The sequence below is a fragment of the Sylvia atricapilla genome, chromosome 14 (assembly GCF_009819655.1).
Source record: "Sylvia atricapilla isolate bSylAtr1 chromosome 14, bSylAtr1.pri, whole genome shotgun sequence".
Classification (NCBI taxonomy): domain Eukaryota; kingdom Metazoa; phylum Chordata; class Aves; order Passeriformes; family Sylviidae; genus Sylvia; species Sylvia atricapilla.
Window position 1 is genome coordinate 16,210,669 of NC_089153.1, and position 15,854 is coordinate 16,226,522.

At 43.6% G+C, this 15,854-nt stretch overlaps 2 protein-coding genes across 2 annotated transcripts in view; both read right to left on the reverse strand.

Annotated features, from left to right (window-relative positions):
- Positions 1-15,854, reverse strand: part of LOC136367602 (cytoplasmic polyadenylation element-binding protein 4) — a 175,435-nt gene that overhangs the window by 133,534 nt on the left and 26,047 nt on the right. The gene's annotated exons all lie outside the window — the stretch shown is intronic.
- LOC136367693 (cytoplasmic polyadenylation element-binding protein 4-like) lies at positions 7,485-13,928 on the reverse strand. The gene is made up of 6 exons (XM_066329494.1): positions 13,793-13,928; positions 12,722-12,811; positions 12,136-12,254; positions 11,178-11,292; positions 10,809-10,990; positions 7,485-7,713 (listed from the first exon to the last, which is right to left on the reverse strand). Exons 1-6 carry the CDS (start codon positions 13,926-13,928, stop codon positions 7,486-7,488), a joined length of 870 nt encoding a protein of 289 aa, XP_066185591.1. The 3' UTR covers position 7,485.

The window sequence follows — 15,854 nt, forward strand, 5'->3', positions numbered from 1 at the left end:
GAAGCAGTCTCTGCTTTGTTCTGCCCTCACAGACACCTCCTGTAAAAGCAACGCTTGAGCAAATTCCCTTTCCACCGAGAGAAGAGCTGGGCTGATTCTGTGTGTACACAGCAACATCTGTCCGTGCACAGCTGGCCCACTGCAGCAGAGCTGGGGGCTACTGCTGCTGCTTCCAGGGGAATGCCTCAGGAACCCGAGGAATGCCATTTAAACTCAGAAACACTTGGCATGAACGTGCTCCCAACCCAGCCCAGCGCTGGGCATCAGCTTAAAGCCACAAGCGCTGCCTTGCGAAGTGACACTCGGCCAAACTGACAACTTAATGCACAGCAAGGCCTGAACAATCCCTGAGCAAAACTGATCCTGGCCCGTGAGTCAGCAGCGATGTCAGATGGTGATTTACACTGAGCAAACATTTTTTTCAAGCCTTGGGCTGGAGAAGGCTGGCAGAGATTTTTTTTTTTAAATGCATAGCTCTCCTTTTACGGATTTCAGATCTGGTCTGAGTTACTGAGGACACAGTGTGTGTCCACTGCATCCACCCCATCACTCTGCCATTTAAAACTAATGCTCTTCATGCCCATGAAAAGCAAAGCAACTCATAGTTTTGGGATTACAAAATACCCACAGCTGAGAGCAATAAAACTATGTCCATTTTAAACATTAAGAATAATACAAACCCCAAAATGTGTCCTCGCTGTCATCCTTGACCTGTGCTGGGCTCAGAGGATTTAATCTCAGCTTCATGACTCACCAAAACTAAATTTCAGGAGGAAAAATGCGATCAAACACTGACTTAATACATCTTTATATTTTATGTATACCAGGAGGACTGAGAACTTTGGACCAGCAAATTTCGTGGAGGACCTTAACAGAACACGGTCTCCCACGCTTCATGAACAAAGTGACTGTGAGGCAGCTTCCCTTAGGGAGAGATGCATTCAAATAATCAGCATTTAGTATCAAATTGTCTCTCTGACAAGCCCTACAAGAAGCCAGGAAATTATAGTTCCTGTGCCATGAACACAGGTGATATCTGATGGCATCAATCAGAGCATGGGGACGCAGGAAGACTTTCAGTGATGTATTCAAAGCACTGATTCACCCCCTTCAGTTCCTCTGAGTGCACAGACAGCTGTGAGGATATTCTTATCCCACAGGCTGTTTTTCACTCTGACAAACTGAATCAGCTTATTTCACACACAGGAAGGGATGGCAGCGTTTCTCCTCATCTCCCCTTTCCGAGGCTATGACTCGTCCCAGATTCCCTGGAGCAGCACTGAGCGTTTTGGGAGAGTCAGGGCTGAGCAGAAAATGTCCCACAATAACCTGACAGCTCAGAGCCCGTCCTGGAGACCAGCTCAGCCTCTAAATCAGGGGGAGATCGGTCCCATCCACCTCCTGCACCGGCCTGGAATGTGGCAGCTCGTTCAGTGCAAGTGGCACTCGAGAGAGCTCCCGGGGACTGTGATGGGGGCAGCTCCGGCTGGAAGGGAAAAGCTGGGATTCACACAGGGTGGGAATGCTGGAATTCCACCCAGCAGGGCTTACCTCCATCTTCTGGAGTCTGCCTGTAGCATTTCTTACAGCTTCGGTGCAAGTGAAACCCAAAGCGGATTTGTTGTGTCATCTGCCCAAGAAACTCAGCAGCGATTCAGAATCAGCCCATCACACCCAACAGTGATTATTTGGAGTTTTGAATGATCCAGACCTTTCCCCTCATTGATTGCTATGTTTTAGACTCTGCTAGTAAGAAAACTTAAACATTCCCCAAGTATTCTGCAATCTTCAGAGTAGGAGAATTCTAGAGTGAATAGACACTGTGATCCCCAACTGTAAATCAGATGTTGGACCCTGAGAAACTCTCAAAGTTCGCAGGACTTTGTGAAGGACGTTGCCGATTCCACAACCGCCATCCAAAGCCTTAAACCTCCCATACTCCAGGACAGAGTTCAAGTCTGTCACGCTTGTTAAAACAACACGAACATAAAGTAAGCACGTGTTGTCTGAAGACCATTTGCACTCAAAAACAACGTCAAGAGCTGTGCTAATTCCCGACAATCCCAGTGCAGGGAACAGAGGGATGACGTTTCCCAGCCAAGTCACACGCTGGAAGTGGTGGCGGGTGTCTGGTGCTGCCTGGCTGGCACTGAGCACTGAGGAATTCCTGACCCACGGGCAGGAAATGCACCTCCAGCCCTCCTGATCCCAAGCATCCCAGCCTTCTGTTCAAACAGCCACGGCAAGGGAATTGGGAATATCATGGCATGGAACCACCAGCAAAGCTTCGCATTCCTGTTTAAAACCGATTTCCAAAGGCTGGGGCTGCTCCAAGTGCACCAGATGAAGGCAAAAGCCAGTGAAGTGATCAGCCTGGCAGGATTAATCCCATCAGAGCTCCGGAGAGCACACAAAGGAATGAGAACTGACCGTGCACTGAGCATTTGCACCACAATTCCTGCAGTGATGGCACTCGAGATTAGCGGCACAACTCCGGGATTCCTGAAGCAGGTGTTGAACAGCCCTTGAAGAGCAGATCTGTGAGGCAGCGACACTTCATAGACTTTCCAGGGTATTTCAAATTTGGATATTTTAAATTAAAGGCTGAAATGAGCAAGTTCTCTAAAATGTCAGATCCCTTCCCTTCATTACTGTCAGATCACAAGCGTGAGACAAATAAAAGGATTCCGTGTCTGTCCCTTGCTGGGCTCTGCCCTGGCCCTGCTCTGGTTCTGTCCCACTGCTCTGTGCTCTCGGACAGGCTGAAGGAGCTGGGATTGTTCAGCCTGGAAAAAAGAAGAACTGTGGCCTTCCAGCAGCTGAGGAAAGATGGAGAGAGACCTTGTACAAGGGGTGGAGTGACAGGACACAGGGAATGGCTTCACACTGACAGGGGAGCAGGGTTAGGTGGGATATTCAGCAGGAATTCCTCCCTGTGAGGTGGGCAGGGCTGGCACAGGGTGCCCAGAGCAGCTGTGGCTGCCCCTGGATCCCTGGCAGTGCCCGAGGCCAGGCTGGAGCAGCCTGGGACAGTGCGAGGTGTCCCCTGCCATGGCAGGGGTGGCACTGGATGATTTTTAAGGCCCTTCCAGCCCAAGTGCTGTGGGTTTACCTGTGCCTCAGTGGTTCTCTCCTCACCTCTCCAAGGAACCTTTGCTGTGTTGTGACAGAGCAGGGCAGCAGAAGTTCCCCTAAACCCTTTTCCCCCACACAGCCCACAAAATCCCCTCCCCAAGCCCCACGAGCTTCAGCCACAAAGGAAGGAGTTCCTGCAGGAAGCTCGAAATAAAAAGGTTAAGGAGCAACATTGAGTTAAAAGTTTTATTCATTCAACATCTCACATTACAAATATTTAAAAATTATATGCATACTGGTATAAATAGTCATTTGCAAACTATTTAATAACATTAATTTTCACTAGCACTTCAACAAATGAACTCTTTAAAAAAAGTAACTTGTGTTATATAACTTAGAGTAGAACATACAAAATATGAACTTAAACGTGAAAATGACTTTAATAAAAAATGAATTACCCTTATTTAAAATGCTATAATAAATACTACAACCTCCCCATACACAGTAAAAACTATATGGAAATTCAGCCAAGTAGTACAATTAACTGACATACTTAAATAACTTTTCCTTCTGATAATATGAGCAATACATTGGGGGAAAAAACATATTAGGGATTAGTAAAAACTAGACACCCACTTGCTAAAAGTTTCACTTCCAAAAAATATAACAAAAAAATCTGATGAAAATTATAAAAACTAATTATACTTTAAAATTTAAAAATATAAAAAATAAAACAGTTGAATACAATATTGTCCCAATTCTTACAATGCTATCACAGTAGCTTTAAAATAAGATAATAAAATAAAGCAAATGACCAAAACGTTTTATTCCATTTTTTTTAAAAATAATCTCAAATTTACATTAGTAGAAAGATTGATTTCTGATTCTTTTCTTTAGAAACACCAGCAAGAAAGAGGATTTACTAGAACAGTAGAAAATGACATTTTTAAATGTCTGCAATTAAAAACAAAGAATTACACTGCAAAGATCTTCCAGAAGTCTGAAATAGGTATTGCACATAACTTGAAGTTAACTTGCCACAATTCATCACATTCAAGTTTTAAATCACCTTTGAACAGAAGGTTTGAACTCTTCAAAAACACAAGGGGTGAATTATCAAGTCTTTCCAACAGCATCCTTATATAAAACGCTAAATTCAGTCACTGCAAGGTTGAAAATTTGCATTCTGCAGAGGTCTGTGTATGGAGAAGTAGAGACTATACCAAAAAAGCACGGGGCAGTGGGGTTCCTTTACATATAAATAATCAGAAACACTTTATTGTACATTGCAAAAATAACCATGGAATTACTCTGCCACTCCCCCCCCTCCCCCGGGAACGCCGCCGCCGCTGCTCATTAATGACACCCCCACCGATTGCTAATTGCACGTTAATGAGCCTGGGGCTACACGGTAACCCCAGCGAGCCCCGTGCAGTCAGGAGGCTGGGCCAGCACTGCCGAAGCACAGAGTAATGGAGAAGAATTGTTTTATGCCCTGTAAATCGAAGTGTAACCAAAGGATCTGTAAACACGCTTGTCACACAATCACAAGTGAATATTAGTAGAATAACGATTTCTTACATTAGTCATGCATACTAACATTACATGCCTGCCCACCTAGCAGGCTCTCTTTTATTCTTTAAATATAATTTAAAAGAGCAGACACGGTTCTGCATCAAACACCTAACATCGATTCTTTATTAATAATAAAAATGGCTAAACATTCACCAAAAACGTCTGCATTTGTGTATAATTTTTAAAAACTCAGTAAGAAGCAGTAGACAATTTTGATGGTTCTTGACTTTTAAATTTTCTACACTATTTATGCATTTAAATTTCATGGGTCTAAAGACAAGTGTCATTTGTCACTTTCATGCTTTTTCTTCTTTAATTCTCAACTTTACATATACTATTTCTTAAATTATATGTACACCAAATACCTGGTGCTGGGCTAAGATGTTTAAGCAACATGCTTTCTTTTCTCTGCAGATTCTAAAATAGCATTGCCAGTGCACAACATCCATAATTCAAAATGTATGCAGAGCACTGAAATGTATAAAAAGCAGAATATAAGAAAATAAAATTTATTAAAATTATTTATATTAAAAAATGAAGTATATGAAGATCTCTCAGTAATAAAAGTACAAAAAGCTACTCTTTGCAATATGAAAAATTGAGGTATTGCATAAAGAGATATCCCGTCAGTGAAAAGTGTGCCTAAAAATGCTCACTGTTGGAAAAACAAGATATACAAAAGTAGTGCATAACAAATATACATTATGTGCATGACAAAATAAGTTAGCTACAAAAACACTGTACCGAAATTCAGCAGGTCATGTACAAAGGGAAAAAATTATTATTCAAAGCTAGTTCTCAAACAGTGTTATTTTCTTGTAATGGAAACCCACCTCGCCTGTTTGCTGGGTAGGATCGGCACAATAGCACACCCCAAGCCACCTACAAGCATTAAAAAAATGAAAGGAACATTCCAACTAGAATTATGTACTTCAGAGAAAAAAAGTCCCTGACAATCTACACAAGAGCACTCTGCATTTGCATTACTGTTGTCAATATTTTCAGGGATTTCAGTAAAAGCAGCTCCCTGCTATACTTGACTAATAGACAGCAAATGTCTCCATTTGACCTTTGGAACTTGGTAAGGTATCAGTCATTAAAGCCTGTATTGAACAGAAAAACTGCTTCTCATAAAGATAATGGGGGCTGGGGGAAAGGGATGAGGGGGGCTTTGAAGGGAGCAGATGTTTTCCAAGCAGTGCCGGGCAAATCTTTGGTTTGGAGAACTCTCGGGTGATCCCAGGCCCCTGGGGCCGGGCAGAGATTGCCACAGAATCACTTTTGTTTGCACACTGCTACATCCTTGGTGGAGAAGTTGGCCAGGCATTTAGTTCAAAGTACTTAAAAAATAAAATTTTCAGAACTACTCCTTCATTCACGTGTTTCAAACTAAACCTCTGCACCCAGCGGTCAGCGTCCCGTTCGTGTGTCCTGGGCTGGATGCTTCTCAGGTAGGACTGAGGTCCGATAAAGCCGGCGTTAATTAGCGCTGTTGGCACTTCCACCTGCTTGTCTTTATCTCCCCACAATTAATTCTGAAGAGCTGGGATCTGAGCTGGGATTCTTTCTACAGGAAGAGTTAAGGAAGGCATGGGCACACGTGCACCAGTCCGTGCACAGGGTATAGCCAAAGTGGGCTTTGGAAACTCCTCGGGCTCGTGCCTCCTGTTACAGCTAAATTTGAGGGCACTGAAAACTGACTTTACAGCCAGATGGGAAACCAGTAAAGCAGCAATTGGAGTTTGTGTGCCACAATGGAATAGCAAAACTCCAGTAAAAATCAGTGATATCCTTTTGAGGTATCTTTAGGTTTTCTACTTTTCGCGTCAAAATGGAGAGCAAAGGCTGGCCCCTGATGAATGTTAGTATATTAGGATATAGAGTTATATATAGCCATCAAAATAAATCTATATATTTATCCTTCAGGAGAGAAATGCAGTTCACTAGTTGTCATTACTCTAGCTTTGGTAGGATATCTAGGGCTGTAACCAGACAATTGAGTTCTCTTAAAGAAAAAAAAAAGTGCACTCCCCCCTCAGTAGTAACTTTACTCAACTTTTACATTCAGAATTCTTAAAATGTAATCATTTTGATGAAAATATAGTAAGCTCTGCCTATCTCGTTAGTAATTTGGATGTGGGTGGTAGCCAGAGGCACGGTCAGATACACACCCAGCTAAAATTTCAGCCTCAAAAACCCTTAAAGAGTTTTTAAAAAAAAACCAAACCAACAAACAAAAAAGATCATTATTATAGTGCTGCTTCAACTTTGCTCATGCATTTCTGTTGCTTTAAACATGCTCTTTCCTGTTGGCAGGTAATGCTAACTTCATCTGTTCTGGAAAAAATCCAAACAAACAAACAAAAAATTTTAAAAAAGAGAGGCAAAACCAGGCTTCCCTGGGGGAAAAGTGTCAGAACAGACTGATAGTGTTATTGTTACACGGTTATTTAATAAAGTATTATTAGGTTCTTATTAGCAATAATTTAATTAAAAAAACCAAAATACTCTATTGTTTCAATTCTCTTCTCTTAATATTTTTTTCTCTCCTCTAGAAAACATTGCAGGAAATTAAGTGTTCTCTCGGTAGTAAAGACACGAGAATGCAACTCGCTTGCAACATGTTATCGATACGAAAAGGAGTTCCCAATACAGTTTTCAATGACAAGATTCTATAAAATACCCATTTATAGGTCATTCTTTCCTTTAGACTATTGTTAAATTACAGACTACTACAAAAGGACATGCTGTGAGTGAGGGGCGGGGTGGGGAGGGGCAGTCGGGGAGAACAGAAGAGTGCACTTAAAATCGGAGGCCTGCAAAAAGAGCGATCCTTTAGTTCCAGCGGAATGAAATATGTCTGGGGCGGTCCCCTCCCTCCTTCACCAGGGGCTTGTGGAATTCCCTGCCGGCCCGGGAATGGATAGCAGCCCAGCAATATTCACAGTAATACTGCAGACACGTCACGTTAGCACAGAAGAACGGGGCGAACTTGCCGCCGCAGCGGGCGCCCTGACACTCGTCACACAGCTGATCGTCCAGGACATATGGCTTAACTTCCACCTGCGGCCACAAAACAACACGAGTTGGTCATTCTTCAGGGCAAAGGTTTAATTCCACACCTCTGTTTTAGCAGTTGTGCAGTAGGGAATGCTACACGCAGGATTTCCCCCACCCAAAATTCCGGCACTTCAACGCTTCTATCCCTTCCTTGACCCTTAAAGAAAAACCCCCAGAGATCAGTGCTGACCATCAGTCTCACACCCTGTCACTGATTTACAGAAAGGCTCAAACCACCTATGGACTGACACCAAAACCTGGGATAATTCTGGGAGTTGTTTTTGATGCCCATTAAGCTCCGTCCCTTTCAGGCAGGAATGGAAATTGTTTATACAACAGTGTAACTGCTGATTAAATATGCACACGGCCTGCAAATTTCACTGTCTGAACCCCAACCTTAAGACAATTCATTTACTCTCTAAATAAACACTTTGTTTCTGTATTTTTTTCCATGGCTTAGTCCTCTCAGCAAAAAGGAAATCCACCTGATCTTGTTGGGATCAAATGAGAGGCTTAACACGGGACTGATGCCCTCCCACGCTGCTGGCATTAAGGGCCAGGTGATGGGCAGGAATTCAGAACAGCAGAAATAAACAGAGGTACAAGTTCCTGCTCTAGAAGGGTTTGTGAACCTTCTCAGAAGCTCATTTAATGTGATGTTTTCACCAACATTTTTCAAACGCCCAGGCTGTGGCTGGTATCTCTGCTGTTATCTCTGCATCTGGCCCTGGACTGCTCCTCTCTGCACCTCACAGGCCTCGGACACACCTCAGGCAAACGAGGACATTCACAAGTTGCTGGGTTTTTAAACCCACCCAACTTTATCACAGCCCAGATGGCACTGCAGTAGTTAGATGTCATTTTTGCTTACACGACACATAAACTGCTCAGACACAGCACAGCAGCCTTTTTAATGACCTGGTTTTCTCCTCTCTCCAGGCTCCAGTTGCATTTCCCAAAACCCTGCCCTGCCAACTCAGTCAATCTGTAGAAGAGCAGAGGCAGGCAAATATTCCTAACGCCACATCCCCATCCCTTCATCTGCTCTGCAGTGGAGGTTGGGGTTTTTTAAGGACTGCAGCCTTCTCCAAGTGCTAAAGGACCAAGATGGTCACAGGCCACTTCATGTGGTGATTCTGCTCCGTTCCCTCTGCCCAGCCACCTTCAGAGGCCAAACTGCAGCTCAGGTGTCCTTGTCACATTTATTCTGAGGTGTGACACGGCTCTAACTGCCCCCTGAGCTGGCCACAGAGGATTTCCCAGCTTCAGAGAAAGCCTCAGTTACAGCAGCTCCATCAGGCCCCTGAACCCTTCCTGTGCATTATCTCAGGGCACACCCTTGAGCAGCACCTCCTTGCCTAATTTTACAGGAAATCCCTTCTTGTTGCTTTTTTTGGTAACTAATTCTACTTTTCTTTTTACAGAAAAACAGTATTGCAAAACTGTCAATAAAAGAACCTCACTAAAAACTAGTGTTGCTGTATTTTTATCTCCCTCATGCACCCAATCTCTCCTATAATGAATCGTCTCTGAGCATTATCTCCCCAATAAAAACTACACAAAAAATGAGGAAATAAGGAGTGGGAGGGGAGAAGGAAGGGAAATAGATTGCAAAATGGTTTTTTTTTTCAGAATTTACAAGTACTTAAATTTGTAGTCCCACCAGCTTCAATGGACCTATTCACCCAAGTGTCTGCTTGTGCAAGCACAAGTAGCACAAGGGCAGCCCAAATTATTTGTTCAAAGCTGAACAGAACTTATTTCAGAGCCAAGATTAGAACAAAGACATTCCAATTCACAGGCCACAGTCAGATTGTTGTTACAATTCTTCTGCTTTATAGCCAAAGCAGAAGTGAAATGATAATGGGCTAATCAGCCAAGTTTGGAGGTTTCCACTGTATTAATTATAAAATTAAGATCAGCAGTGACAGTCACGTAGGAAAAATCCAGAGGCAAAGGATGAATTACAACAGGAGATGTGAGCATCTGAGTTTCCCAAACTGTGGCCTGAAGATCACTGTAAACTGGCAGTTACATTTTAGGAGATGAAGAGGGCAGAAAGCAAAGTGCTGATCCATTTGGCAAATTCATTTAAATAATAAGGACTACAATAATAAAGGAATGAATAACCAAGCACAGGCTGTGCAGGGTGACTGTGAGGCTGCAGGGCACAGTAACAAGTTTCAAGAAGGCATTACCAGGATGTTCTTGGACACCCAGCACACTTTGGGGTGGTTCTGCCTGTTCTCCCAAGGGATGCAGAGCAGGAGGAAGAGCTGCCCCAGCCCTGGCAGGCACCTCCTCCCTGCATCTCACCTACCCTACAAATCCTTGCCAGTGGGAGCATCTGAGGAGCTCAATATTCTTGGAAAAGGCCAAGGCAGCTGCCACATTTCCCACTACACTCAGCAACTCAAGAAAGCCTTTTTCACAGTCACTTCCCACGTGCCAGCACCACCAGCAGCTCCTCACCACTCCAGTTTTACTCCGTGCTGCATCTCAGAGGCACTAAAAACAGGATTAACTCAGTGCATCTTCATCTGTGCTGCATCTCAGAGGCACAAAAACGGGATTAACCCCATGTACCACTGCCAAGGACACCTGTGAGGCAGAGAGGGAGTTTGCAGAGGAGCAGAGGAGCCTTACTCATTTATCAATCCCTCCATGCTGCATCTCAGAGACACTAAAACTGGGATTAACTCAGTGTACCTTTACTCTGTGCTGCATCTCAAAGGCACTAAAAACAGGATTAACCCACTGCCAAGGACACCTGTGAGGCAGAGAGGGCATTGGCAGAGGAGCCTTACCCATTTATCAGTCTCTCCATGCTGCATCTCAGAGGCACTAAAACTGGGATTAACCCACTGCCAAGAACACCTGTGAGGCAGGGAAGGCAATGGCAGAGGAACAGAGGGGCCTTACCCATTTACCAATCTCGTGCTGCATCTCAGAGGCACAGAGGGGCCTTACCCATTTTACCAATCTCCTCGTGCTGTTCATCTCAGTATTCACTACCACTTGATTAACACCACGTGCCAAGGACACCTGTGAGGCGCAGAGAGGGCGTTCTCAGAGGAGCAAGAGGGGCCCTGCCTTACCCGTTTATCAATCTCCCCGTGCTGCAGCTGCACGAAGCGGGCGCTGATAGCAGCAATGTAGCTCTGTTGGTTGGAGAAGGCCACCCGCCCCGCTCCTTTGGGGTACTTGAGCTCGGGGTCGGTGTCGATGCCGGCGTAGCAAACCCCTCCGTAGAGCCGGTCCATGATCATCGCCAGCTCCACTGCGGCACAAAGCAAAACCAAACTGAGCCCCAGGCTGGCTCCTTTCTCTCCGAGCACCCTCAGCACAGCTCGTGTCCCCCAACAGTGTGGCACCACGCTCGAGATTCCCTGGCTGCCAGGCTGGCTTTTCCCCCAGCGCTCCCCAACCAGGCTGCACGTCCGACACGCGCGGTGCGCAGTGTGTACCTGCTCGTAAAGGCCGAGGAACACCACCAACAAAAATGGTTTTTCTTGGGTCAAGAGGATGGGAACCATCCATAACAAAATCACTATCACTAAGGTTCAAGGCCGGATCTGAAACCTACGGATAAAAAGCCTGGTTTTTTTAACCATTCACAATTCAAGGTGTCTCAGTATATAAATATAACAGTGTCCTACAGAGGAAGAAAACTCCTTAAACAGCTGTGCTTTCTAAAACTCTACTTGTTCAGCAATCATTTCTCCAAATGAATGGTAACGAGCTCCATTAAGACAGACCTTTTGAGGATGCTAAATTTCACCACTTCCTTGTTTACCCAAATTTCTGAGGAAAAAACCCTCACCCTGTGCTGACACATTTACTTAATCATGACTGAGCTGCGCTGTACAACGCCCCTGGTCACACAGATCTGCAATGCTCCTCCTGTCCCAGCCTTATCTCAGGGCAGCAGGCTCCAGAGTTGCCTGTTTAGTTACTGTGCTGCTTTGTATTTGGTTACAGCTGGCCAGAATCTGAGGCACAGGACTAGAGCAGAATTCTCCCCAACTATTGGACAGACTTGCATCAGCCTCCCATTTCCGTTAATATTATTACTTAATTATTATAGTGTATATTCATGATTTGCAGTTCAATGCCATGGGATGTTTTTTAGGATTTATCTGTTGCATACAACATTCAGACAATATGAATTCTACATGTTCATCATTAGCAAGCATAAAATACCTGTCTGGAATACATCTTTTTTTAATAAAAACAGGTATTGTGACTAGACTAAAAAACTTTCTTAGGTCTAGTTCGAAAGCAGTAAGTTGTTCTTTCTCTTCTTAATTTCACCCCTAAAGGAATTTTACCATTAATGTTCCGAGGGCAGAAGAAATGCAGGTGAAGAGCCCAATTTGTGATTAGCACCCAGGAATTGTGCAGGGCCCTGACAATTCCACCTACCGGTTTGTCTTTGATAGTGGGGCTGGAAACACAGAGATAGAGCTTTCCATCTTCTTCAATGCAGGCATCAATCAGTGCCTGCACAGAGCTTTCATCTTGGAACAGCAAAAATGCATATCCTGGTCAAGGGAAAACACAAACATCCTGCTGCTCTCTGTTTGTCTCTAGGATCAGAATTTAACTCAGAATTAGGTTGACATCATGCTGCCACACAGGAAGGGAGAAGATTTAAGGTGCTCTCGGCCGCATTTTCCAACCCACAAGTGCTCTGGTTGTTATCTAAGGGACAAATCCTTCCCAGCTGCTGTGGAAGGCATTTAGTGCCTTTTAAAAAGTTGTTATTACATGTACAACAACAGGGGAAAGAGGGAATATGGAATAAAGTAAAAAACAGGAAGTCAAGGAAGGATTCTTTTAGTGAATTATACCTGCAAGGCCATATTCCACACTTCCACCAGTTTTAGAACAATCCGAAGGATTAATCCTTTTCCCCCCCTAAAACATCGTGTCACTCTGAGACCAACCTTGTGTTTGAACACAAAGAATTATTCTAAAATGCTCATCTTATTGGCTTGCAGGTATTTACCTTTAGGAGGAAAGTAAGATTTGCTCTCTGCCTTGTGTGGCCAGTCTACAATCAAAGGTCCAAAGCGCCGAAAACTTGCAGTGATCTCATCTGGAACAGGGAGAGAGGGGAAAAAACATGAACTTAAAATAAACTGAACTCCAGGCATTGAAAGACATTGATTTCAGGTAGCTTCATCCTATAAACAAATATTCTGTGACCCTCCAGGTTCAGCAGCTCACAGCAGTGCTCAGCAGCTGATGGGGAATCTTGGAAGACAGGCCAAAGCTCAAACTTTTCTTCATACTGATAATTATAAATAAAAGCTCATAACCCACACCTTCTCAGGAACTGCATCTATACAGTTCTAATAATCCAGCTTCAACTACTCTCATGGGTTGACATGAAGTTCAGGGTTGCCTTGTCACAGCATTACAAGCTCTGACACAGAAAAGAAGTGGGGGATTAAAACAATTCTGTGATAAGAAAAAAAACTTTTCAGCTTTATTGTTACATTTTCTCTAACCACTATCCCAGTAGGCTCATACACACGGAGCTCTGGTGAAATGAAGCTTCACAACACCTATACCTGACTTATGGATTTTATTTTAATAACAACTGCAGTATTCTGCCACCTGTGTGATGGACCACCACAAACCCCAGGTGCCTCAGGATGCCCAGCACAGATTCATTCCTCTCTGGGCTCTCACCAAGCACAGGTCAGAAGCTACCACAGGACAAAAATCATTGCTGGAAACAACCTCAGCTACACAGGAGCAATCAAAAAGAGTTAAGACTTGATACCCCACACAGACCTTATAAAACTACGAGCAGCTTTTCCTGCTCCTGACCTCTGGGGCCTGCAAAACGATTGCAATGGATTTATGAGTTTCCACGGGCGACTTCGGCTGGTTGAATTTTGCACTTTTGTACTTTTTACCCCGCCGAAGTCAGTTCAACGCGTGTCAACGTCATTTTTTTTTGTTCTTACATCACAGCCTGAACTCTTGGCTTGGGTGAAAAAGTCCCATTTCCATATCAAAGCTTGGAAAACACCCACCCCTGAGCTGGTGGGCAGAAAGGTTTGTGTACCTTCGTCGATGTCTGGAGGCAGCCCCCCGACGAAGACCTTGCGGGAATAACGTTCCACGCGCTCCCCGTTCTGGTGGGAGAAGCAGTGAGGGGACCCCAACCCACTGTGCAGGCTCTGATCCCCATCCCGCGTCATCCAGTAACCCCATCCTCCCTCGGAACAGCGGAGGACTGTGACCTGAATAGTGGAGGGTTGGAAAAAAAAAAAGAGAAAAAAAAAAAAGAAAAAAAAAAAAAACTCCATACTAACAAAGCGTTACACTGTTGGAAGATAATTGTGGGAAATGCAACCCGTTGCTGCATCACAGACGGGAGTGATTTGGCCCTCTGAATGAGCATTATGTTCTCGATTTCATTGCACCCTTTTAGTTTTCTCTATCGTCCAGCAGCTCAAATGCCTCATTTCAGAGGAAAGGTCCTCCTCGTAACAAACCAGGGCTTCTAACCAGGTGCTCGAGCTTTCTACAACATTGTGTGTTTCCAATGAGGGTTCTTTAAAAAGTATTGAAAAGGGAAGGGAAGAGCAAATTTGGTTTCTGGGCCTTTCACAATATCAAGCCATATATATTCCATTTTCCAGTGAACAGATACAATTTCAAGGTGAAAATGGGGAAAACAAGAATTCTACCAGTAAAACACATTACACATTTAAATTACCTGATACCAAAGCATATCATCAACCACCCACTAGTAAATGACAAAAAATAACCTGAGGAAAACAGGAAAACCTACTGCAAAGACTGAAAATTTTGTCCCCCCTACAACTTTACTTCAGTGTTACAAACAGTTTGTTAATGGCCTCACTCTAAGAGAAAATGTTGTAAAATGAGAAATGTGCCCCTCACAGTCCAGCAGCTTTCTCTGATAACCCTTGATCATCGAGTTCCTTAATAATATTCTTTTAAATAAGGTTGTTATAAATGCCACTGTATAATATCATAAAGAGAGCACAGGAGCTGTTCTCTGCCATGAATTCCCTCTCTAGTTCCAATATCCAGCAGCTACACGACAAACTGAGACTTCTACTCATTTAAGGGAGCATTTTAGGGAATAAATATGTATAGGGAGAGTAAGTAATGAGGCATGCTAGAAGTTTTAGGATACACTTCTTTTTGTCTATGAGGTGATACACTGTGTCTGCTTTTTCAGGATTCATCCCTATCTACCACAGAAATGTCCTGGTGAGGTTAATTTATCCTGGTTTTGTTTCCTCCCCTTGAAAGAAATTGATTTGAAAAAAAGAAAACATCTTGAAACAGAAAATCTGACCAAGACACAGACATTTTCTGTGAAAAAAATATCAAACAGCTAAGAAGCTGAAAGGAAAAAAAAAATGTAATAAAACCCCACAGTCCATAGAATTTATATGAATAAAAATTGGAAGGCTCAGTCAGGTTGCCTTACTTGAAATTTCAAGAATCTTTTACACACCTTAATAAAAATAACAGTCAGTATAATCAGGCCTCTTTCTGTAGCTGGGCAAACCTCATTCCTACTATGAGAAAAATATTGTAATATTGATTCCAACCTTGTTTTTCCCTAAGGAACTGGTGCACATGTGATTTGTTTCGTTTGTTAAGACCCCAGTCCTGCAGGTATTGTTGGGAGGGAGCAATTCCCAAACCAAACCCCCCTTTTCCAGGCTCCTCAGCTGCTCTTGGAGAACTCCACACACACACACATGGAACCCAGAAGGTCACTCACTGAATTTATGCTCCATCAGCACCCAAAATCCCCCAAATAAACTCCTCCAGCACTGGCACTCATAACACACACATACCCACAAACACAGCACCACAGCCCCCAGGGTCACAAACCATCCAGGTGATGTCCACTGGGATCATTTCAGCCTCAGCTACTCCCTAATCCAGTTAAAATGCTGATTTATGGCATGCAGACTATGTAAACCTATGTGAAACTGCTCCCTTATAAGCTTAAAAGTTTGGATTTTGCCCTCTAGTAAAAACTTCATGTTATTTCTCCCATGAGACATTGTCAACATTAGAAAATTAAAGAGGAATATTGTTACCTCGCCTTCTCCCATATGTCCTTGCTGCATGTT